This window comes from Solanum stenotomum, chromosome 8, assembly GCF_019186545.1.
Source record: "Solanum stenotomum isolate F172 chromosome 8, ASM1918654v1, whole genome shotgun sequence".
Taxonomy (NCBI): Eukaryota; Viridiplantae; Streptophyta; class Magnoliopsida; order Solanales; family Solanaceae; genus Solanum; species Solanum stenotomum.
Window position 1 is genome coordinate 1,574,774 of NC_064289.1, and position 22,744 is coordinate 1,597,517.

Here is a 22,744-nt window from a genome sequence, read left to right on the forward strand (position 1 = left end):
GAAGCTTCCCCCTCCATCCACCAAATGTTAATTATCATTCTTCTCAATCTCGAACCCTAGCTTGTTCATCGAAAATCGATCGGAAAAATCACCATTAAAATTCAGCTAAGATGGGGAAACAACCAGTTAAGCTGAAAGCAGTTGTTTACGCTTTATCGCCATTCCAACAGAAGATTATGCCAGGTCTATGGAAGGACCTTCCTGGTAAAATCCATCACAAAGTCTCTGAAAATTGGATCAGCGCTACTCTCTTGCTCGGCCCTCTTATCGGCACCTACTCGTAAGTACTTCGATCAAGTATATTGAATCTCAATCCCAAACTTTGTTGAGATCGGCTGTGTTAATTAATCATCTATACTATAACCTTCTTATTTGGAAGCATTCCCTGATATTGTACATGTAAATGTTTGTCATTTCTGTTTTCTTTGCTTCGTCGTTTTCACCTAAATTCTTCTCTCAGGCTCTGATTCCCGCATCCGAACTACTTGTTAACAAATTGGTTCCACTTTTGACTGCATAGATTTAAGCTCTCCCGGATAATTTCGTTGTGTTTGATTGGAATGGAATGAAGTTGCTTATATTTCCAATATATGATAGCTTATTTCGATTCTTGTGTACCAAATCAATCAAATAATTAACTATGCCTCAATTCAAAATTATGGATTCCAATTTAGTGCGTGCTCATCTGAGCATGCTCCCGATAATTTCGTATCAAAGGATACCTCACAGTTATGACTGTTAGGATGTTTTCATTGACCTATGTCACACCTCTGGATATGAAGCTGTGTGTCCTTTGAGATGGCTCAAATTGACAGGTCCATTTGATACTTGTATACATTGATAGTATGTTGAGCGCCTTTCGAAAAGATCTGAGATTCTTATTGATCTGATCTTACTAGATGTTGCTTAATTTAGACTAGGTCATGGAGCACTTAACTTGAATCAAACTTTTCTTGCCTGCTTACAATATGTTTTTAGATATGCTTACAATAAAAGGACCGAAATGTATAGCTAGCTTAGGAGGGGAACTTAGTTGCTCAGGCTTTAGTTGGAATATAACATATGGGAGTGGAGAGCTGTTAAATAATGCTTAAGAGCATGAATACCGAACATATATGTTTGGCATATCAGAGCGTCTAGAGGTACCTACTAAGATGACCCATGAGATATGTGAAGCCTTCACATATTGTGAATCTTCCTTCACTTTTTTGATGAAATACAGTTGCACAATGCCAATTGAAATTGTTGAAGACATTGGCTTCTATAAGTATGAAGCTGGTCGGTTTTCTTTCAAGCCTACTCAAGGCTGGCTCTATGCCTTAGGCCCCCCAATTTCGGGGGACCCCAAATTTTTGTCAACAATAAATTATGTAATTATGTGTTAAAATTTTTATAGAAAAAATTGATTATTTACGATAAAAAGTATAATTTTTTAAAAAATACATTATTTTATCCACTATAACATCTTTTGTACTTTGTTAAAAATAAGAATTAATAGTGAAAAGTGTTGAACAAAGTGAATTACAAATTCTTTTTTATTTCTTTTTAAATTTTAGTTTCAAGCATTATTACAAGCATATTAAAATGAGGTATACCAAGTCATCAACTTTTTGAGTCAAATTATATGGCTCTAACTCTTATCTTTATTTAATAGTTGTCTAACTTATTACTTATAGAATTATGTTAACTATTCATACAATAATTGCCTCACTGAGAAGATGTTTTTTAATGTTGAGTTGATAAAATCTTACCTAAAACTAATAACTGAAAAAATAATATTAAATACTAATAATTTCCATCTAAATAGTATATGAAAAATAAATTTTGAATAAATACGTATATGAAGTTTGTTTATATTTAGGCCTTGAATTGAAATTTCGCATTAGGCCCCCAATTACGTTGAGCCGCCCCTGAGCCTACTTACTGATTGGAAAGGCAAGGTTAATACGATTTTCCTTTGTTTTGTATTGTTCATGTGGGGTGGAGTTTTATTTAGTTCCTGTTTCTTTGGAGGTTGGGGTTGGAAAGGACATGGTGTATGATGGTTCTTTTGAGTAGAAAAAGTTTCCTTGGTAAAGCATGCGAGCTTAAACATCAAATTGATCTCAGTTTATATTTTTGTTAGAAAAAAGTTAATATGCAGCAATATAATCCTTTTTGATATGCAAAATGTGTCGATATAAAATTATTTCACCACTAGTAACTAGATGTAGTTTGACTTTCTAGGATATAATATTTGAGACAATTTTTAGCACTAGTTAGATTATCATGTACCTTCACATATTGTGTATTAGTAACTTGTTCAAGAACATGTTATTTACCTCTTTAACAGAATCTTAGTTAAAGTGTTCTTGTGTTTTTTTCATTTTTCTTATATGGTCAAAATAAATCCGATTAACTTCTTTCTCCTCTATTTTCTTTGTTCTGTTCATTTTTGTCTCCAAGCAAATAAAAGTGATTGCTGCAAAAGTCTTAGTTATTTTGAGTTGTAATTTATCTCAAGTATAAGATATTATTCTGGATCATCTCTTAGTTGCGCGGACTCTTCACTTTTGAAGCCGCACCTGTGTCGGATTCTCCAAAAATACACTACTTTTGGCGAATCCGACACGCACCCATTGACATTTTGGAAGAGTCCGAGCAACATAATTTGAGCTTCATTCAGGCATAGAGGAGATTTACTTGTATAGACTAGATTGTTGAAGGTTATTGGCGAGATTATGGTCATTGTTTTTATCTTCTGTTGGCTTGAGCTTTCTGAGTCAGTTATCCCTCCCCTCTTTTCCCCTTATAATAATAGATAGCCAAGATGTAAGGATTTTTTTTTTCACTTAATGTCACCTGGAATAATTCTTCGCTAAGTTAGGTTCTAGAAATTCCTATGTTATTGGTTGAGAATTCCAACAAATATATATGTGGTTTTAGTGGTTGCTTAGTTCATAGCCAAGGTGTTTCTTTATGCATGCAGGTACGTGCAGCATTTCCTGGAGAAGGAGAAGTTAGAACACAGATACTAAAGTTCTGTTCGTCATTTGTCTGGGGAGGACTGCTATTTCTATTTCTGTTTGAACAGGAAATAAGTCATGCTTTGGAACTACTACCGTCATTTTGAGGAGTTTTACTTTTATGGTTAATTAAATGCTACTAGTTGTTTTATGGTCTTTTGAAACTTTTGTGCATCCTGAATCTTGTACTGAGTTGGAGTCTGCAAAATAGTTCATCATACACCTCATTTTTCATCAAATGTTGTGTTCACTCTCAAATAAAATATGGTGGATAGAGCATAACTAACTATTCGTTCAAGAATAGGATTCCCAAATTTGCAGTCCCTATGAAGTTCTACCTACACGTCGAATTTTGGATAATCTATCTAATCTTTGCCCATTTCTTAAGATGTATTCATGAATTTGACCATATTAATTTGATCTAGCATGATCAGAAATTTAAGGAAATAGCAGATTTCTGTACCACTTCACTGCCACACGACGACTTTGGCCAAAACTTACTTCAAAGGCAAGTGTATTTAACTCACATTTTGGTGCTCAAATCTGATGCACTCTCCATATCAGCCAATCTTTGATCGCCTCAAAAGACATATTAAGTTATACCAATTGAGAAGTATAATAGGAGTCCCTTTATGTCTATAGGCCTCTTTTTGCTACTATATTTTTAAAATTTAAGTTCATATAAAGCCGCCCTTCTCCAGTACTAATTGTGCCAAACCAGATCTTTGGGAATAAACGTCTTCAGTCTTCACAAAAAACAGGCAGTTCCAATTTTAACGAGAATTAATTAGTTGGGGTCACCAAAGAATGTTAATGCCACCCATCACTAGAGGTATCAATTCATCAAAACATACGAGCTCTTAACCGTACAAGAAATTTCAAATACAAAACATAATAATTTCAAAAATGTTCAATTGGATACTACTGATTAAGTTCATGCAAAGACAGAAATTCAAGTAACAAAGTTTCATTCAACAGACTAGAAAACTAAAAGTGCTATTTGTGAGAATATGCCACTTCAATTCCCTAAGCAGATGTAAGGAAGGCCCTTCCAGGTTGACGTGCAGCAAGTCGACCATGGTTGCCAAGAAGCTGCAAAAGCAAAAGAATACACAATAAATTATCACAACCGAAACGTGCAAATTGCTACTGGCAACCAGATACATGAATGAGCAAAGCAAAATTATTAGTTTAAAAAGAAAGGATATGAATAGACAAACCTTAGCATTCACACCATCTGGGAGAATACGGTTCTCTGACTTGTATTTCAGATAATCAGTACGGCTGAACTTGGTGAATCCCCTGAATCAAAGTAGCACATGTAAGGTTCAAGGACAACTTTCTAACTATCTAAAACAACCAAAATTACACATGATCAAACATAGCTTCAATGGGTAGGCTTAATGAGACGACAAAATATCAAGATATCATGAAACTTTAAGAGTCTCAGATGGAAAACATGCCCACAGAGTACATACTTCCGTAGTGGAACAAGACAACATTTGGCATTGAAAGGAAGAAATTTGTGTAATTAACTGTAGGGTGTTCTTTTAGAATGAATCTCCCCAAACTAAATAACTAATTAAAGCCCTTTTTACACACCAGGATAACCCTTTAATGGAAAAAGTACAAAGTTCTCAAACAAATCAGTAGCATAAAATATAAAGTGAACCTTCTGATAGAATACATACCACTTCCTGCTGACAATGATCTTTTGACGTCCAGGAAACTTGAACTTGGCACGGCGCAGAGCCTCTTGGGCATGGTTACTGTTTCCATCTTTGCAGCGAACAGATAGAAGAACCTGACCAATTGCAACACGAGCACAAACACCCTGGGGCTTACCAAAAGCTCCCCTCATACCAGTTTGGAGTCTATCAGCTCCAGCACACGACAACATCTTGTTAATTCGCAAAACATGGAATGGATGAACCCTGACCCTTAGGTGAAAAGCATCCTTCCCAGCAGACTTGGTCATGTACTTGTTGCAAGCAATACGGGCAGCTTCAAGTGCCTCACTTGAGACATTCTCCTTCTCCCAACTGACCAAATGCACACAGAAAGGGAACTCATCAACTCCCTTTCTCTTCATGCCCACATCATAAATCCTGATCTTTGGATCAGGCACACCACGGCAAAACCTTGATTTTGGGTAAGGCTTGTTCTTAATCTGACGATAACATCTTGCAGGTCCTGTGAAAAAGAATCCAAACCATTACATCAAGGCCCAAATATGGAAATGTGCTAGGAAAGACAAGCACAAAGACTCATAGCGCACTATGAAACAAACATTACAATACAACATATGCTGAAACTAGCTATGTCATGAGTGGAACCTGAGCAATATACCACTAGTGGTGCCAGAACTCCAAATATGCTTTTACATACACATATTAACAATTAATAACAAATAATGATCAAGGCTAGTCAGACAACTATCCTAGACAAATCATATGCAACTTATGAAGTCATTATTCAACACGTAGTTCATATGTAATTCTACTAAGTACTTCCATTCTCACACGCATAAAGTAAGGATGTTTCTTTGACACAAAATGAGAAACTATTCCTTCCATTTTCCAAGCAAGTAATATTCTTACAAAGACGCCGTTCATCCTTCCATGGTTCATCAATTTTTCTCATGGTAACGAAAAAACTAGCTTCACAAGTAAACATGTCAAAAAGACTACAGAAAATGACACATACTTCAATCTTGAAGCTACTCATTTTACCATGATATGTCTCATTTATAATGTATTAGTTCAAAGCCATTAGCTTTACATATAACGGCAAATTCCAAACCTTCAAGCTAAAAAATCTAACATAATCAATTCAATCATACAAATTCCAAACAAACTAGTTTTACAATCAAATTCACAAACAAACAAACATATAACAAAGCTAGTCTATATCAAATAAACACCACATTCGCATAACAAATATACAGGACTTCACGCAACGAACTCTTTTAAAAAAATATATATATATTTCACATTAATGCAATAAAAAAAATAGCTAACGCAGTTACGAAAATGATTCATATAAATCAAACATGGTACAAAAATCCAATCATATAAATACCAGAAATGCTAAACTCAATCAATCTGTCAATGGAGAAATGCGTAAAATCCCAATTTTTTTCAGATCTGAGGAACAATACATTATCATACGAATGAAAAATTGATAAATAAGGATTTAAGCGAAGCGACTTACTTCTCCCCATGGCTATTCGATTGCGGCGTCACTGCAATTGATCTGCGGCTTAAAAATTGTCTGTAAAGAAAAAAAGAAGAGAAATGCCCTAAACCTTAAATAGGAGTCGTATTAGGCTTAGAAATTGTTTGGGCTTACGTTTGGGCTTACGTCACAAAAAAATAGATGGGCTTGGGCCGACATAGTCAAACAAACTAAGCCCGTGTTTTGGCATGAGTTACTTGACCTGTCATTGTCTTGTAAAATTAAGAGTCGGAGGTAAGTTATTTATATATTAAATTTTGTATTATATTTATTACTACTTTTTACTAAAAGGCATATGTACAAAAAAAAACTAAAACTCATAACTTATAAAATTTTTAAAATATTTTGGTTGGAAAAGCAAACATGACGTTCAAATTCTGTTGTCGTAACCTCTTATATATAGTAGAAAAATATAATTAATAGAATGAAGAAGAAAATGGGGGAGGGAGTATGTAGTATGGTTTGTAAAGTAGTAGTGCTCTAGGCATGTTCGAATCGATGAATAAATTCATGTTGATAGTCTACTTTTAAAGTTACATTAGCTACGAAAGACAAATTCATAATGATTTGTTAATAATGATAGTATTAGTTAGGAGTGTGCATCGGTCGGTTCAGTTTGATTTTATGTATTATTGGTTCGATTTATCGGTTTTTAAATACATTAAATCAATAATCAAACTAATAAGAGATTTTTTATCGATTTTGATCCTTAACGGTTCGGTTTTCGGTTTAACCAATAATAAAATACTTATAAAATAAATATATGACTTCTCTAATAAATTTGACGCGACAACACAATAATGTAATGAAAAAACTAAACAAGTGTAACACAAAGAGAAATTAAGAGGAATAGGGTTCTTACTTTAGGTTTTAGCGTTTTGTATAATGTGAAATTGTGAGCTAAAAGTCACTTTGAAGTGTGAATTGAAGGTTAAAGGATAAAGACAATAACTAGTAAGCTATTGAGATTAATATATAATATTTATGTACAAGTAAATTTAGTCTTAATGGGTTATCGGTTTACTCAATAACCCAATATTAAAAATCAATATCGAACCGATAACCCGATAATTTTTTTTATAAAATCATGAAAAAATCGTTAATCCAATAACCCAATAACAATAAACCAATAACACTTTTTTTGGTTCGGTTTATCGGTCGATTTGATTTTTGCACACTCCTAGTATTAGTAGCTGGGAAGTATATTATAGGTTGTTTTGAAATATAATAAAAATTAGAGGGGCAGTTAATTTTTATTGTTAATTATTTAAAATTATAAGTCTGTTTGCCAAATTTGTATGACTTTTTTTTTTTTTCAATGACTTTTTTTTAAAAAAAAAAGAGTTTCAAAAGAAGTACTACTACTATTTTGGATGAACAGAATTACACCAATCTTACTTAAAAGTGTTTTAAGTCATAATTATGAAAACAGATGGACAATTGTTTGATATATGATGTTATTATGAATTTTCCAACTATTTCTTAAATCAATTAATGACAAACCTATTTCTACATGACTATATCTATATACAATATAAAGTTAGATAAAAGAAAATTGATGTGGCATCCAAGAATCCTATTTTTTAATTTTTTTTTTGATAATTTCTTATTTTATTGTTATTGTACAAATTGAATGTGATAATTACTAGTCCATTTATTCGTATCTTTTTACATAAAAATTTAATTGTCTTTATTTTCATCGCTCCCATGACTTTTGACAATCATAACTCCTAATTCATACATTAATAATCATGTTTATGACATCCTTTTGTATTCAATATTATGTCCCATAAATAAGAGGCATTAAAAAATTTTGTTACAAAATAATGATCAAATTTATATGTATGGTAGAGCTAGAGATTAATTAGGTGAATCACAATTTTTTTTTATTACTTTAGGGAAAAAGGACGGATTTACCCCCAAACTTTAATAAATGGTATGTATATGCCCTCCGTTATACTTTGCGTCCACATAAGTCCTTGCCGTCCAATTATAGGTACACATATACCCCTCTCACTAACGGACCCCTAATTTTTTACACGTGTCTTAAACCTATTGAACTACCCGTTTGACCCTTTGTTTTAACCCATAATCCAACTATCCACCCCATAACCCAATACCCACCCAATTTCCTCTAAAAGGAATCCTAATTAAAACACCCAAATCTAAAGGTCCCGTTTCTCACAACCTAGCCTAGTTCTTTCGTCGATTTCAGTTTGTTGAGATATATTGGCAGCCGCCNGGCTTAGAAATTGTTTGGGCTTACGTTTGGGCTTACGTCACAAAAAAATAGATGGGCTTGGGCCGACATAGTCAAACAAACTAAGCCCGTGTTTTGGCATGAGTTACTTGACCTGTCATTGTCTTGTAAAATTAAGAGTCGGAGGTAAGTTATTTATATATTAAATTTTGTATTATATTTATTACTACTTTTTACTAAAAGGCATATGTACAAAAAAAAACTAAAACTCATAACTTATAAAATTTTTAAAATATTTTGGTTGGAAAAGCAAACATGACGTTCAAATTCTGTTGTCGTAACCTCTTATATATAGTAGAAAAATATAATTAATAGAATGAAGAAGAAAATGGGGGAGGGAGTATGTAGTATGGTTTGTAAAGTAGTAGTGCTCTAGGCATGTTCGAATCGATGAATAAATTCATGTTGATAGTCTACTTTTAAAGTTACATTAGCTACGAAAGACAAATTCATAATGATTTGTTAATAATGATAGTATTAGTTAAGAGTGTGCATCGGTCGGTTCAGTTTGGTTTTATGTATTATTGGTTCGATTTATTGGTTTTTAGTTTTTAAATACATTAAACCAAAAATCAAACTAATAAGAGGTTTTTTATCGGTTTTGGTCTTTAACGGTTCGGTTTTTGGTTTAACCAATAATAAAATACTTATAAAATAAATATATGACTTCTCTAATAAATTTGATGCGACAACACAATAATGTAATGAAAAAACCAAACTAGTGTAACACAAAGAGAAATTAAGAGGAATAGGGTTCTTACTTTAGGTTTTGACGTTTTGTATAATGTGAAGTTGTGAGTTAAAAGTCACTTTGAAGTGTGAATTGAAGGCTAAAGGATAAAGACAGTAACTAGTAAGCTATTGAGATTAATATATAATATATAATATTTATGTACAAGTAAATGTAGTAAATTTTAGTCTTAATGGGTTATCGATTTACCCAATAACCCAATATTAAAAACTAATACCGAACTGATAACCCGATAATTTTTTTATAAAATCATTAAAAAATTGTTAATCCAATAACCCAATAACAATAAACCAATAACACTTTTTTTGGTTCTATTATCGGTCGATTTGGTTTTTGCACACTCCTAGTATTAGTAGTTGGGAAGTATATTATAGATTGTTTTGAAATATAATAAAAATTCGAGGGGCAGTTAATTTTTATTGTTAATTATTTAAAATTATAAGGTCTGTTTGCCAAATTTGTATGACATTTTTTTTTAATGACTTTTTTTTTAAAAAAATGTGTTTCAAAAGAAGTACTACTACTATTTTGGATGAACATAATTACACCAATCTTACTTAAAAGTGTTTTAAGTCATAATTATGAAAAGAGATATACAATTGTTTGATATATGCTGTTATTATGAATTTTCCAACTATTTCTTAAATCAATTAATGACAAACCTATTTCTACATGACTATATCTATATACAAAATAGAGTTAGATAAAAGAAATTGATGTGGCATCCAAGAATCCTATTTTTATTTTATTTTTTTGATAATTTCTTATTTTATTATTGCTATTAAAATATCCAATATTTCAAAAAAAAAATCACTGATTACCCATAGTCAGGAATAGAATAATTGAAGGAAAGATATTAGGATGATAAAAAAAAAAGACTGGCAAAGGATAAATTAGCTAGTTCTCAGTATTTAATTAAGAAATCCAATTGTTGATCATTAAAAAATTACTTGGACGATTTTATTCCTACGGATAAAGACCGCAGAGGAAGGCGTTGTCACGAGACCCGCCTTTTTCAGTCATTCTCGATACTATTTTCTTTTGATTTTCCGTTATTTAAATCGTTTGTCTCTGTCACTTGTAGTATTTATCATTCGCGCCTTCCCAGTGAAGTTGAGTCATCTTCATGGGGCCTCAACGATCTCGGTGGCAATATCTAAAGCGTGACGGACCGGGTCAAATTGAGGAGCGCTCATGCACAAAAGGTGGGGCTCATAGTCTTCCAAGCCTGCTCTGGGGGCTTCTAGTACCGATATGAGTAGTGCGCGTGTCTGAATATGTTCTCGCAGGACAGAAAGGAGCGCACGCCAAGTTAGATAGAGCAAATGGGGGTTTTGCTTTTCTATATGATACTTTCCGTAAAAGGAGCTATAAGATGTTGACCGAGTTTATCGATCGTTTAGCTCACGTAGTTCACAAAGATCCTTCTATTCATACCATCTATACTTCCACAACTTATCTCGATTTAACGACTATCTCTTTTTGAAATTCTTTGCTAGCACCGCTAGGAAATACACCCCTCCCCCTCTTACTCAGAATAGCTAGCGAGAGGAATACTACTGATTAACTATGAAAGAAGGCTTTTAAGAATGAAAAAAATATTATCTTCAGGATAGAAAGCCCCCCTCATGCCTTTTCAAATACGAGTTAGTGAGCGTTTTTTCTGCTATGAATGAATGACCTCTCCATTTATTTTCTTTGCTTTTCATAGTCAAGATGTGCACGTGGGATGAGACTTTAGGGCTTTAGGGAAAGACTCTATTTCTTTCTCAGATTCAAATGCGGGACCGGTAGTAGGGGTTAACGTTTTTTCTGTTACAGAATCCCGTGCTACGGAATGAAAACTAATATTGCTCGGGGTTGGACAATCTATCAAATGTTGGTTAAGTGTGAAGGATATAGGTTGTTTAAGAAGATAGAGTCGTTGGTTCCTTATAGTCATTTCTGTTTATGAATCCTCTGTTCATGAATCGGATGTGCGATGGGACCCCTTCCTTGATGAGGATTGCTAAAATCTTTCTTTTTTAATGAAAAAGACCGAGTTTCTAAGCTCAATGTGGGAAGTTGAGGTTCTGGAGACAGGCTACCTGAGTTGTTTCGGCTATTAAAATTAGATCCAATTGTCTAAGACTCGATCTTGGTACGAGTCCATAACGATCAAAGTCGAAGCGTAAGCCTATTAGTGAAACACATTCAATGAAGCAACAATTGGTACCATACAGAAGCACCAGATAAAGGAATGGAATTTCAAGTACAAGTAGTCATCTACACTTGAAAGCTTTTTTGTCTTCACTAATCAACATTTGGTTTGGCCTAAGATTTTCTAAGTCCGACGCATCACTTTCGTCATCGTGGGTCCATTTATTCATATCTTTTTACATAAAAATTTAATTGTCTTTACTTTCATCGCTCCCATGACTTTTGACAATCATAACTCCTAATTCATACATTAATAATCATGTTTATGACATCCTTTTGTATTCAATATTATGTCCCATATATAAGAGGCATTAGAAATTTTTGTTGCAAAATAATGATCAAATTTATATGTATGATAGAGCTAGAGATTAATTAGGTGAATCACAATTTTTTTTATTACTTTATAAAATACTAGTATTTTATAGCTTATATATTGCTTTTAGATTTTTTTACTTATATAATATTTGATTATTTTATTGCAGGTGTTTTGGGTTGTTAAAGATGAGGGTAAAATAGAGCCAAAAGGTTGACGTCAAGAGCATTTTAGGCCCGAAAGGTAGAAGAAGGCAATTTTGTACCAATTCGCATAGCTGAAGGGTATTTTAGGTCTTTTTCCGTTATTATATTATAGTCCTATAAATAGAAATATCACAAGACTTTGTAGAAATGATCACATTAGCTTTTTAAATTGTTACATTTCTGATATTTATTTTAATCATTCTTTATTTTGAGTTGAAAAATAAAATGAAAGCTATTGAATGACGATCGACTTGTAAGAATGAATCGTGTTGACAGGAGTTCGGAAGATTGTATATTAATTTCATATTTTTTTTTATGATTAAGACAGTAAGAATAATGTTGCATTTTTTTGTAGTCTCTTTATGATTTCTCTTTCTTGTATTTTATATAAAAAGAATATTATCATAAGTTTATATTTTCTTTTTTTGGTTCAAAAGTGCAACTTATAATTTTGTTTGTAGTCATCCAACCATAACCAAACATTTTTCTCTATGAAGTCAATTATATGTCTGGATAAATATAGCAATAACATGTTATCGTATTTTATAACCGTGCGAAGCGCGAATAAGTTCATTAGTAAAAAATAAACTAAGAATACGGGCAAGAAAAATTTACATAGAAACAACAATGAGGCAAAATATTTCCCAGGGCATTTCAATATTCTTTCGAACTTAAATCTGTGACCTCTATTCAAAGTTAAAAGAGTACTTATTACTCTATCACAAAGTTGATTCATTTAAAAAAAAATAAAAAATTGTCGAAATAACAATCATAAAAAAAATATGATGCAATGGATGAAGCTAATCCTTGAGAAATCTCGAATTTTAACACTATGTATGGAAAAATCTTTAAGAGAAATATCTTCTCCTTGAATGGAGCCCGCAACACAAATTCGAAATAATCAAATTTCAATGCAGATATCAAATATCGAATGCGATAACCAAAATAAAGTAATGACATCCGTCTACTCTCCTCTACCAAAAAACTTGATCCGAGTCATCCAACGAAACTGGTAGCTCCATACCCGATTCGTTCTCTGCTTTCGTCGGGTTTATCAAACTTTCTTCTTTCGCACTCCATTCTCACTTTTTCTTTTGATTGTATCAACTGCCGTAACTTTTTTCCACTTCCAACAATGGCATCAGCCATGGTTCTCGATCCAAAGCCGACACCGGAGCTACCGGCAACTCGACCTGACTTATCGTCACACGATGTTCCTTCCGAAAACGGCGAAGACGACCTCTACGCTCGCCTGAAATCTCTACAACGGCAGCTGGAGTTCATCGAGATCCAAGAGGAATACGTGAAGGACGAACTGAAGAATCTCCGCCGTGAACATTTACGGGCACAGGAAGAGGTGAAACGGATCCAGTCGGTGCCGTTAGTAATTGGCCAGTTCATGGAGATGATTGACCAGAATAACGCCATAGTTGGTTCAACTACGGGATCTAATTACTACGTGAGGATACTCAGCACGATTAATAGGGAGCTACTTAAGCCTTCGGCTTCTGTGGCTTTGCATCGTCACTCGAATGCTCTAGTTGATGTTTTACCTCCTGAGGCTGACTCGAGTATTTCGCTGCTTAGTCAATCAGAGAAGCCTGATGTTACCTACAACGTATGTTTATTGTTTCTGAATTGTGTTAGTTATTGGCTGAATACACTGATTAGGGTTTATATGTTACTGTTTATTAGGGTTATAATATTTCTGGCTGCCATGTTTCTTATTTCTTAGGGTTTGTTGGTCAATTTTGCCTTTTGGTTCCTTAATTGGTTCATTAGAGTTTGTAGTGTGAGCTCATGCATTGTGGAACTCTTGCATTAGGTTTTACTTTATATTGATTATGAGTTCTGGATTAGATTTCGCTATTAGCTAGTTGTAGACTTCATTAGATGAATGCAGGGTTTCCCGTTACTCCTAAAGTTCACTACCTTTATTAATTAATGAATCCCAAGAATCTATATTTATGGTAGGCTCACTAAGAGCTTGATCAACTTTAGTTAGTCGAATGAAGATTAGTTAGTCAAGGTGTCACTACCAAGAACTTCCATAGATTAGGAATCAAAGTGCTTACATGTAATCCTAATTGTTTAGCAAGTTAAATAAGGAGGCGAATGCTGCTTTCAAGTCTCAATATAATGTTAAAATACCTCATTTCTTCTTATATGGTTATCCTAGACTGTGTGAACACATTTTATGACAGAATGACAATATTTTCAATAATAATTTTAAAACCAAGAGAAGAAGCTCCATTTTAAAAATCATAACTCATTGGGGAGATTATTTCTCTCTAATCAATCAATTCACTGGTCTCATACAATCATATTGCACTATCTATTCTTTTTTAACCTCAGTTCCTATCAGCCTCTCCGTGAAAAATAACTACACCTGCAGCCATGACTTCCCCTAGCCTTATTCAAAATCCTATTATTGGCTTCTAAAAGGCAGCTAAGTGGCAATTAGTACCTATTCTCTAGTCCTTAGAGTAGTTGTTATGTGTGCAACACTTCTATCAACCACATCAAGTGAGAAGGAAATTGGAAAACCTTGTTCACGGGTTGCAGAAGGAAGCACATGTTGCCTTAAAATTGTGGCTAGAAAAACGGGAGATACAAGAAGCATGACAATTTTTTCAGAAGAATCAGGATAACAAAGAGTGGTTATTGGTGTCTTTGTATATCCGGTGCTCCATAAATGTCGTATCCTGGATAAATATGGATATTGTGTATTTTTTTTTTTGGTATGCAGCCCATGTTCTATTGTGGGGAAGTGGGAAAAAGGTTCGCAAATGGTTGAACTGATTTTGTAATTAACTGATGAATCACAGATTTGGTGATTTGAATTCACTTATCTATTCATACAAGGAACATGACTACATGAGTGTGGAGTGCACAACTCGTAGGCTGCTCTCCATTATTTTCTTCAAAAGTATGAAACACTAGTGAGATATTGGGGTATTAGTAAAGAGTGCATCTAATTCTATAATCAGAAGTCAGAACACTAATGAGTAAAAGGCATTATGTTTTTATCCTAATAAATGCCCGTTATATAAGCATGCATATGTGTCACATTACAGCTACAGGCAAGCAAGTGGAAATCTGATATAATATAGGGCTGTTAATGTGCCTTCCTTTATATTCTTCCTTTATCTTAATCTTATTTTTTCCTCACACCAGGATATTGGAGGATGTGACATTCAAAAGCAGGAAATTCGTGAGGCTGTTGAGTTACCTTTGACTCATCATGAGTTGTACAAGCAGATTGGTATAGACCCTCCCCGTGGTGTCCTGCTTTATGGTCCACCAGGTACTGGGAAAACTATGCTTGCAAAAGCTGTTGCTCATCACACTACTGCCGCCTTCATAAGGGTTGTTGGCTCAGAATTCGTTCAGAAATACTTGGGTGAGGTATGCATTGAAGTAATGAAATACCATGAACATTTTTTGTTATGCATCAATGTGTTGTTACTACTTGCTAATCACCTGTTGTTGATGATTCAGACTTTTTGCACTGCATTGTTTGAAATACAAAAAAATATTTTGAGGTGCTCCTTTCTATTGTATAGAAAGAAATTTGGAAGATAAAAGGGATTGGTGTCTTATCTCAGACTACTTTTATTTTTTAATTTCATCATTAGTGGCTATTGTTTGTGCTAGAACAAGGTAATTAGTGAATATTGCTTTTACCCCAAACTGCATGATCTACTTCTATTTGCTCTACTTAGCTTTTCTTTTTTATTGACATCAAAGATTAGGTTATTAATTTATGTAAAAAGTAATTATAGATTACACTTTACCTTATTAAAAGACAATTACAGATTTAGAAGCTAAAAAGCACTATAAGAAAATATACCCTCTCCTGCTACATCAAATGTCGTAGTTTAAATTTGCTTTGCCGTGAAAGTATAATTGAATGCAAAATTCTTTATATTTGTTGGGTGAACATGTGGAGCCAGTTGTTGAAATTTCGGTAGCTGTAAATGGAATGGAAACATTGCTTGAAAGGCACCATGAAAACTAAAAATGACACTCTCACTGCTATCTGCATTCTTTTGTTCAGAGGCTGAATTTTTAGTCCACTATAGTTCCAGAGGGTTTGACTCGAGACCTCTCGTGATAAAGATTGCCCAATAGCTCAAAACCTTTTCAATGTCTTTCATTTCCTTGTTTGGCTTATTGCCTCTGTTTGAGTCTCACTATGTTAGGCTACTCCCACAATTCCAGTTTGTCACCGTAATAAAACTTTTTAGCAAGGGGCAGCTAAAAGTACCAAAAAGATTGATAACCATGAGTAATACCATGAATACTGTGTATAGCATTGCATTCTTCTGCAGGAACTCCAAACTTTTATACACACATTTGGCATCGAGCTGGATACTCTTTTAAACGACATTGTCAAAGAAGACCCTACTAATATAGATCAGTAAACATCTCGACAAAAAAAATATTGATCAGTAAAGATAAGGGACACAGAATCTCCTATTTCCGTGGTGTTGACTGGTAAACATCATGTACACAATCCATCCTTGAAATTAAAACGCCATATAGAAGAACTACTCGTCGATACTTAGTAGTTGACCGAGAAGCCATTCAGCCTTTTTTTCTTTTTTCTTTTTGAGAAGTTTTAGACAGACCAACTTTCTGGGGCCAATTGAGTAAAGCATTCAGCCTTTTTTTCTTTTTCTTTTTGAGCAGTTTAAGACAAACCAGCTTTCTGTGGCCAATCGAGTAGAGCATTCCAGTCCTGTCAACATGCAGCTTGGAATGCACTATTGTACATTTTGTTGCTGCATGCTCTCCTCAACTCTTCTATCTGAGATGCAACTTCAGTTCAATTTGCAATTCCCTGAGCCAAATTTCTTTGTCTGGAGATATCTTTTATTTCTTAGTTAGGACTGGTCAAGTTTGTCCACAAATGATGACAAGACTCCATTTGTTTCTATTGCTCAAACTTTACTTTCAGCACTTACTATCTGACTGTTCAGGGTCCGCGAATGGTTCGTGATGTCTTCCGTCTTGCCAAAGAAAATGCTCCTGCAATTATATTTATTGATGAGGTAGATGCAATTGCTACTGCTAGGTTTGATGCTCAAACTGGAGCTGATAGGGAGGTCCAGCGTATCTTGATGGAGTTGCTTAATCAGGTAGGCTTCTACAAATTCCTGAAGTAATCCCATCAGAATTTACACTTTTGCATTGTTTATGAGGGTTTCTTTTGGTATGTCTTCTGCAGATGGACGGATTTGATCAGACTGTGAATGTGAAAGTTATCATGGCAACCAACAGAGCTGATACTTTGGACCCTGCACTTCTGCGTCCTGGAAGGCTTGATCGGAAGATTGAATTTCCTTTGCCTGATAGGCGTCAAAAGAGGCTTGTTTTTCAGGTAGAATTTGGATGATTTTGTGCTCAGGATCTTCTTCAACCCCATTCCCCATTACCAAACAAATAGAAGTTAAAATTGGAAAAATATTGAAGGAAGTTATGATAGATTGGCTTCTGAATTGTGCCTCTCACTCATTATGTTATATTTTCCCTGTATTTCTAATTTTTCGTAATGAACCTCAAATCTGAAAGCTGGATGATTTTGGCCAGGTCTGTACTGCTAAGATGAACTTAGGTGACGAGGTTGACTTGGAAGATTATGTTTCTCGCCCTGATAAAATTAGTGCTGCTGAGGTTTGTCTCTTTTCCCTTCATCTATTTTTCGACTGATAACAGGATGCTTCACTACTGATTTAAAATGTGGAAGTCTAGTGTTAAGACTAAGTAGTTCTTTATTTTGCTGCATCTGCTTTGATCCTTCTATTTTGAAAATGTGAATGACCTTTATAATTGAAGAGTCAATTTGACCAACACGACTGTGATGCATGTTGCAATGTCTACAGATTGCAGCTATATGTCAGGAAGCAGGTATGCATGCAGTGCGAAAGAATCGATATGTCATACTCCCCAAGGACTTTGAAAAGGGTTACAGGACCAATGTGAAGAAGCCGGACACTGACTTCGAGTTCTATAAGTGATTTGTAAAAGTAGATGAGCAAATATTTTAGAGGTCGACCTTGTACACTACCTCTGAAGATTTTTTTAATTGGTGTTTTTAATCGTACTGCTGGTTTGTCAAACATCTAATGGCTTGTACTGTTCTAGCTTCCATTAATTGTTCGTTCAGAAAGTGCAGCATAAACAGTCTACCTATCCATTTAAGCTGCTTAAGTGTCTCATCGTGAGGGGTATGTCTGTGGACTCTTTCAGTCATTTTAATGCCGCATTCTGTGGGATGGCTTAATTCCTCATATATAAGCTTTGCAGTAGTTCATTTTCATTTGGTTTTCAACTTAATGTTTCATTACTCTTTTTCATTTACCGATGCGTATGCCTTGACCACATTCACCAGAAGGTGCTTATGTTTTGTGTCGATTTATTGATGCACCGGTTCATACGTGCACCATAGAAAATGTTACAAAAAAATGAGGTAGAGTTAAAATGTCAAAAGGATGGGGGGCCCATAAATTGAAGTAGACATATTTGAAAAGTGACATAATACATAAACATGATCCTTGACTTGGTGTCAGATAATAACTATGATCTTTAATTCTGGGCGTGCACAAATAGGTACTTAAACTTTATAAAATTGTGCAAATAGACACATTCGTCTTATATGGCACCCTACACGGTAATTTTGTGTTCTACGTGACATCATACGTGTATTATGTCACGTAGAACACATGCGTGTTCTACTTGTTCAATTTTATAAAAGTTTCTACTTATGCACACTCAAAGTTGGAGGACATAGTTATTTGCTGAAGTCAAGTTAAGGGTCATGTTTATATATTATGTCTTGAAAAGTACATATAATCTTATAAGTAACATAGTTATTAATGTAAAGTATTTATTAAAAAATAGTAATGGTCAAAGTAAAATGTCTTTGATACCCCAAATAATGGTCTAATAAAAAATTTATCGACATTCGACCATAATTTAATATTTTATAAGTCTCGAGGATTGTAGTAATAAAATTTAAATGGTGAACTGAAGAACGGTTATTTGAGTAAATCAGGCACTGAAGTAATAAGCACGGGCCTTTTGATTATCCAGATCTAACATTGGGTCCAAAATTCGGCCCATGTAGTACTCCATATGTATATATATATATATTGTAGATTTGTTTCAAAACAAAAACCCTCTTAGAAACCCTATTCTCCTGCCCCTCCTTCTCTTCCCTTGTTCTGTCCGTGTGCCTGGCAGCCATGGAAATTGACAATCCGAGGGCTGAGCAACCGGCGGCAACCTTACCGGCGAAACCCAACTTTCAACCTCTAAAGGCCCACGAAATCTCAGACGGCCATGTCCAGTTTCGCAAAGTTACAGTCCCACAGCATCGGTACACTCCACTGAAGAAAGTATGGATGGAAATCTACAATCCAATCTTCGAGCAGATGAAGATTGATATCCGAATGAATCTCAAGAAACGTCGGGTTGAGCTGAAAACCCGAACCGATACTCCCGACATCAGCAACCTACAGAAGTGCGCTGATTTCGTTCATGCTTTCATGCTAGGGTTTGATGTTTGTGATGCTGTTGCTTTGCTCCGTTTGGATGAGTTATATGTGGATTCGTTCGAGATCAAGGATGTGAAGACGCTAAGAGGTGAGCATTTGTCTAGGGCTATTGGTAGATTGTCTGGGAAAGGAGGAAAGACGAAATTTGCTATAGAGAATTCGACGAAGACTAGGATAGTAATTGCAGATAGCAAGATACATATATTGGGATCGTTTTTGAACATTAAGATTGCTAGAGATTCACTTTGTAGTCTCATTATGGGGTCTCCTGCTGGTAAGGTTTATTCCAAGCTCAGAGCTGTTACTGCTCGGGCCGAGATGCTTTAATTTTTGTTATTGGATTTGTAGGATGTTTTAAGTCGCAAATTTTGATTTTGTTGGAAATTATTGGTTCATATAAGTATTGTACTGATATGTGACTTGGGGAATCCTGAGACTTTACCAAGTTATGTTTTTTTCAATAGATGAATACTTTAAGTATGGGGTGATTATATGTATACGAGGCGAACCGAGTTACTATTTGTTTTTGGTTGTAGCTTAGTATCAATGTTGTGTGTGTTATCTTATACATGCTTATGTTGTATGATTATTTGCAATTGTTATGTGCTTTGTCAGACTATAATATGCTTATTGCAATAAGATAAGTTAGTTAGGTTACCAGTTCATATTTTCATTTATATGTTAGTTAAGTTTCTGGTGTATGCACACTCCACTTGTGGGATTACATTGTGTATTGTGTATGTTGTTGTATGTACAAGTACACATGGTACTCACACACTCTACCCTCCACGGACCTCACTCGTGGGGCTACTCTAGTTTTTTGTTGTTGATGACTTAGTTGTCCTTCTCATAGGAGAGTTAAAGTTTTTGATTGCTCAACTGCTTATCTCAGAGCAGAGTAGAATAAAGTTTGAGAGCGATTCGTTGGCATCTATAATTTTCAGAATTATTGCCTGGATTGTTCATTACTTATCACTGGTCTGTGTTTCTTCCCCACTGTACATGCCAGATATGCTCATAAGGCTGCACGGCTGCATAAACATATTATTTGATTGTGTTGAAAAGTACATCTCCTTTCTGACCCCTACTCATCTATTTTCACTCTGATTTCATTGTTCTTGATTTTAGCTGCCTTTTGCCTTTCAATAACTCTGCTATTCATCATCACACGCTCTAATTTTTTCTATCGTGTTTACAATTATTGGGGATGTATTCATATTCTAGCTTCTATACTTGTAGAAGTGGAGAATTTTCATCCTCCAGCCCAACCCAAACTTGTTTCCAGTGGGGGTAAGTCCGTCTTCACTTTTACTTTAGCCATACCAGGTCTGGTTGTGCTTCTTTGTAGCTTCATCTGATACTAAAGGTGTGCTTACATTAGTGATCACTTCTCACATGATTATCAATTGTCCATTAAGCTTGATAATCTTTAAATTGTGATAATTGTGTGTTGGTAATTTACTCATGTCCTGTGTCCCTAAAATATGCATTTGACTCCTTGCTGTTTGAATTAACAGTGTCTTTGTGTCCTTTTTTCCCCTGCTCCATGGCAACAGTCTGGATCTTGATAGCATGATAGTAGATAGATAAACCTTTTGGTTCGTCCGAACGAGAATTTTATGTTCAAGTAATACACCTCTTCCTCTTCATGTTTTGCTTGCTGTGCTGTGTGTGATCCTCTCCAGACTGATTAATGATTTGTAAGGCTGATGAGGTCAAGTCCTTAAAATTAGTACGAACCCTTATGTTCAAATGACTAGCCTTATTGCTGCAATACCTATTTTATTTGTCTTATATCTCGCCGATTGCCCTTTGCATCTCTTAGTTGTGTTAGTTGCTTCAATCGAGTGGTGGACTCTCACTTGCTTGTGAAGTTGAGATTTCATACCGAAATACAGAATTTTCTTCTTTGCATATCAACTCTCAGAAATTTTGTTTTGGATCTGAGGGCATCTCCAACCCTATACTCTATTTTACTCTCCAAATATAAAGTTTTCTGTTTTTTCCAGATAATCAACTTCAACTCAATTTTTTATTTTACTCTCTAAAAAAATATATATTTCTCTCTCCTCAATAGTATATTATTATTTCTATTTCATTCTTATTTTCTTATTTCATAATATAAATTCTTTATTTCCTTCTCCCAAATAATTACTTTATATAATTTTCATGAGATAGAAAATTTTATTTTTTTGAATTTTGTATTTAATATAAAATTATATTTTATTCTAAATTTTTCAATAACATAAATTGTAAGAAAATATAATATAATATATAATTTAATGGACAAATTCAAATAAAAGTGAAATGCAATTACATAAATATTACATATACTCAATTTACAAAATTATTATGTTGCTCCCATAAATGCTCTATTAATGCATTACGGAGTTCAAAATGAGCATTTTTGTTCTTAATTTTTATATGTCTAGCTAAAAATTGTTCAAATCGGAGATTTTCATCTACCACCATTTTTGTCGTTGGAGTTGGAGCCTCTAAGACATCTTGAATTGGTGCATTAGGATTTCGTTTATCCTCAATTATCATGTTGTACAGTATAATAAATGTAGTCATTATAATATGTATTATATTGTTATCTTGTATTTAAATAATATATTTTTTTAAATATTATATTACGTTTAAATTTTTTTTATGAATATTAGATATTTAATTAATGATATTATATGTAAAATAATAAGTTAATTAGAAAGTAATAGAAATAATAATAAATTATTAAAAAAGTGAAATAGAGAGTGAAAGAGTAAAATAAAGGTGAGTTGGAAATGGTCTTGTCCAACCTTTTTAAATTTATCAGGAATTGGATTCTCCAGAGTGTTAATGTGGCTATGGCTATGGCTAGATTGTTTAGTCGTACAATGATTAATTTAGGTTTATATATCAATTCAAAGTATAGATAGGCTGAATAGGAAAGATTAAAATAAATTGAAACATGTCTATTTTATACCTCTACTAATAGCACAAACCTTATTCCAAATAATAACATATATTCCATTTAATAAAACTTATGTCGTGAATTTAAATTTATTATAAAAAATTACTGAGTATCAAAGTTACGATAATATGATAGTCATTGAATAGGACAAGATACCCAAATTGTTAACAATCAATTCATCAATTTTACAGTTGCCCTTAGTACACTCTCACAAAATTACTCTGATATTAACGAGCAAATAATCTTGTCTGGCCACTT

The 22,744-nt window shown here is 34.0% G+C and overlaps 4 protein-coding genes across 4 annotated transcripts; 3 read left to right on the forward strand and 1 right to left on the reverse strand.

The window, feature by feature from the left end:
* Nucleotides 1–3,156, forward strand: LOC125875106 (cytochrome b-c1 complex subunit 8-like). Its single transcript, XM_049556186.1, has 2 exons — nucleotides 1–280; nucleotides 2,969–3,156. The coding sequence occupies exons 1-2, from the start codon at nucleotides 111–113 to the stop codon at nucleotides 3,015–3,017; spliced, it is 219 nt and encodes a 72-aa protein (XP_049412143.1). The 5' UTR covers nucleotides 1–110; the 3' UTR covers nucleotides 3,018–3,156.
* Nucleotides 3,157–3,837: 681 nt separating this feature from the next.
* Nucleotides 3,838–6,311, reverse strand: LOC125872245 (60S ribosomal protein L10). The gene is made up of 4 exons (XM_049552962.1): nucleotides 6,219–6,311; nucleotides 4,697–5,198; nucleotides 4,226–4,307; nucleotides 3,838–4,097 (listed from the first exon to the last, which is right to left on the reverse strand). Exons 1-4 carry the CDS (start codon nucleotides 6,226–6,228, stop codon nucleotides 4,032–4,034), a joined length of 660 nt encoding a protein of 219 aa, XP_049408919.1. The 5' UTR covers nucleotides 6,229–6,311; the 3' UTR covers nucleotides 3,838–4,031.
* Nucleotides 6,312–13,011: 6,700 nt separating this feature from the next.
* Nucleotides 13,012–18,305, forward strand: LOC125872399 (26S proteasome regulatory subunit 6B homolog). Its single transcript, XM_049553116.1, has 6 exons — nucleotides 13,012–13,589; nucleotides 15,149–15,379; nucleotides 16,957–17,115; nucleotides 17,205–17,357; nucleotides 17,567–17,650; nucleotides 17,860–18,305. The coding sequence occupies exons 1-6, from the start codon at nucleotides 13,107–13,109 to the stop codon at nucleotides 17,992–17,994; spliced, it is 1,245 nt and encodes a 414-aa protein (XP_049409073.1). The 5' UTR covers nucleotides 13,012–13,106; the 3' UTR covers nucleotides 17,995–18,305.
* Nucleotides 18,306–19,155: 850 nt separating this feature from the next.
* Nucleotides 19,156–20,030, forward strand: LOC125873133 (uncharacterized). The gene has a single exon (XM_049554010.1). It carries the CDS (start codon nucleotides 19,222–19,224, stop codon nucleotides 19,858–19,860), a length of 639 nt encoding a protein of 212 aa, XP_049409967.1. The 5' UTR covers nucleotides 19,156–19,221; the 3' UTR covers nucleotides 19,861–20,030.
* Nucleotides 20,031–22,744: the final 2,714 nt, after the last annotated feature.

What these genes read in the sequence shown, in the direction of transcription:
- LOC125875106 (XM_049556186.1), top strand. Translation starts at nt 111, where the DNA reads ATGGGGAAACAACCAGTTAAGCTGAAAGCAGTTGTTTACGCTTTATCG. An exon ending in CCTCTTATCGGCACCTACTC is followed by an intron (nt 281 to 2,968) that starts GTAAGTACTTCG and finishes TTATGCATGCAG; the next exon opens with GTACGTGCAGCATTTCCTGG.
- LOC125872245 (XM_049552962.1), bottom strand. An exon ending in ATCATTGTCAGCAGGAAGTG is followed by an intron (nt 4,308 to 4,696) that starts GTATGTATTCTA and finishes ACTTTGATTCAG; the next exon opens with GGGATTCACCAAGTTCAGCC. An exon ending in CAGATGGTGTGAATGCTAAG is followed by an intron (nt 4,098 to 4,225) that starts GTTTGTCTATTC and finishes TTGCTTTTGCAG; the next exon opens with CTTCTTGGCAACCATGGTCG.
- LOC125872399 (XM_049553116.1), top strand. Translation starts at nt 13,107, where the DNA reads ATGGCATCAGCCATGGTTCTCGATCCAAAGCCGACACCGGAGCTACCG. An exon ending in TTCAGAAATACTTGGGTGAG is followed by an intron (nt 15,380 to 16,956) that starts GTATGCATTGAA and finishes CTGACTGTTCAG; the next exon opens with GGTCCGCGAATGGTTCGTGA. An exon ending in TGATGGAGTTGCTTAATCAG is followed by an intron (nt 17,116 to 17,204) that starts GTAGGCTTCTAC and finishes TGTCTTCTGCAG; the next exon opens with ATGGACGGATTTGATCAGAC.
- LOC125873133 (XM_049554010.1), top strand. Translation starts at nt 19,222, where the DNA reads ATGGAAATTGACAATCCGAGGGCTGAGCAACCGGCGGCAACCTTACCG.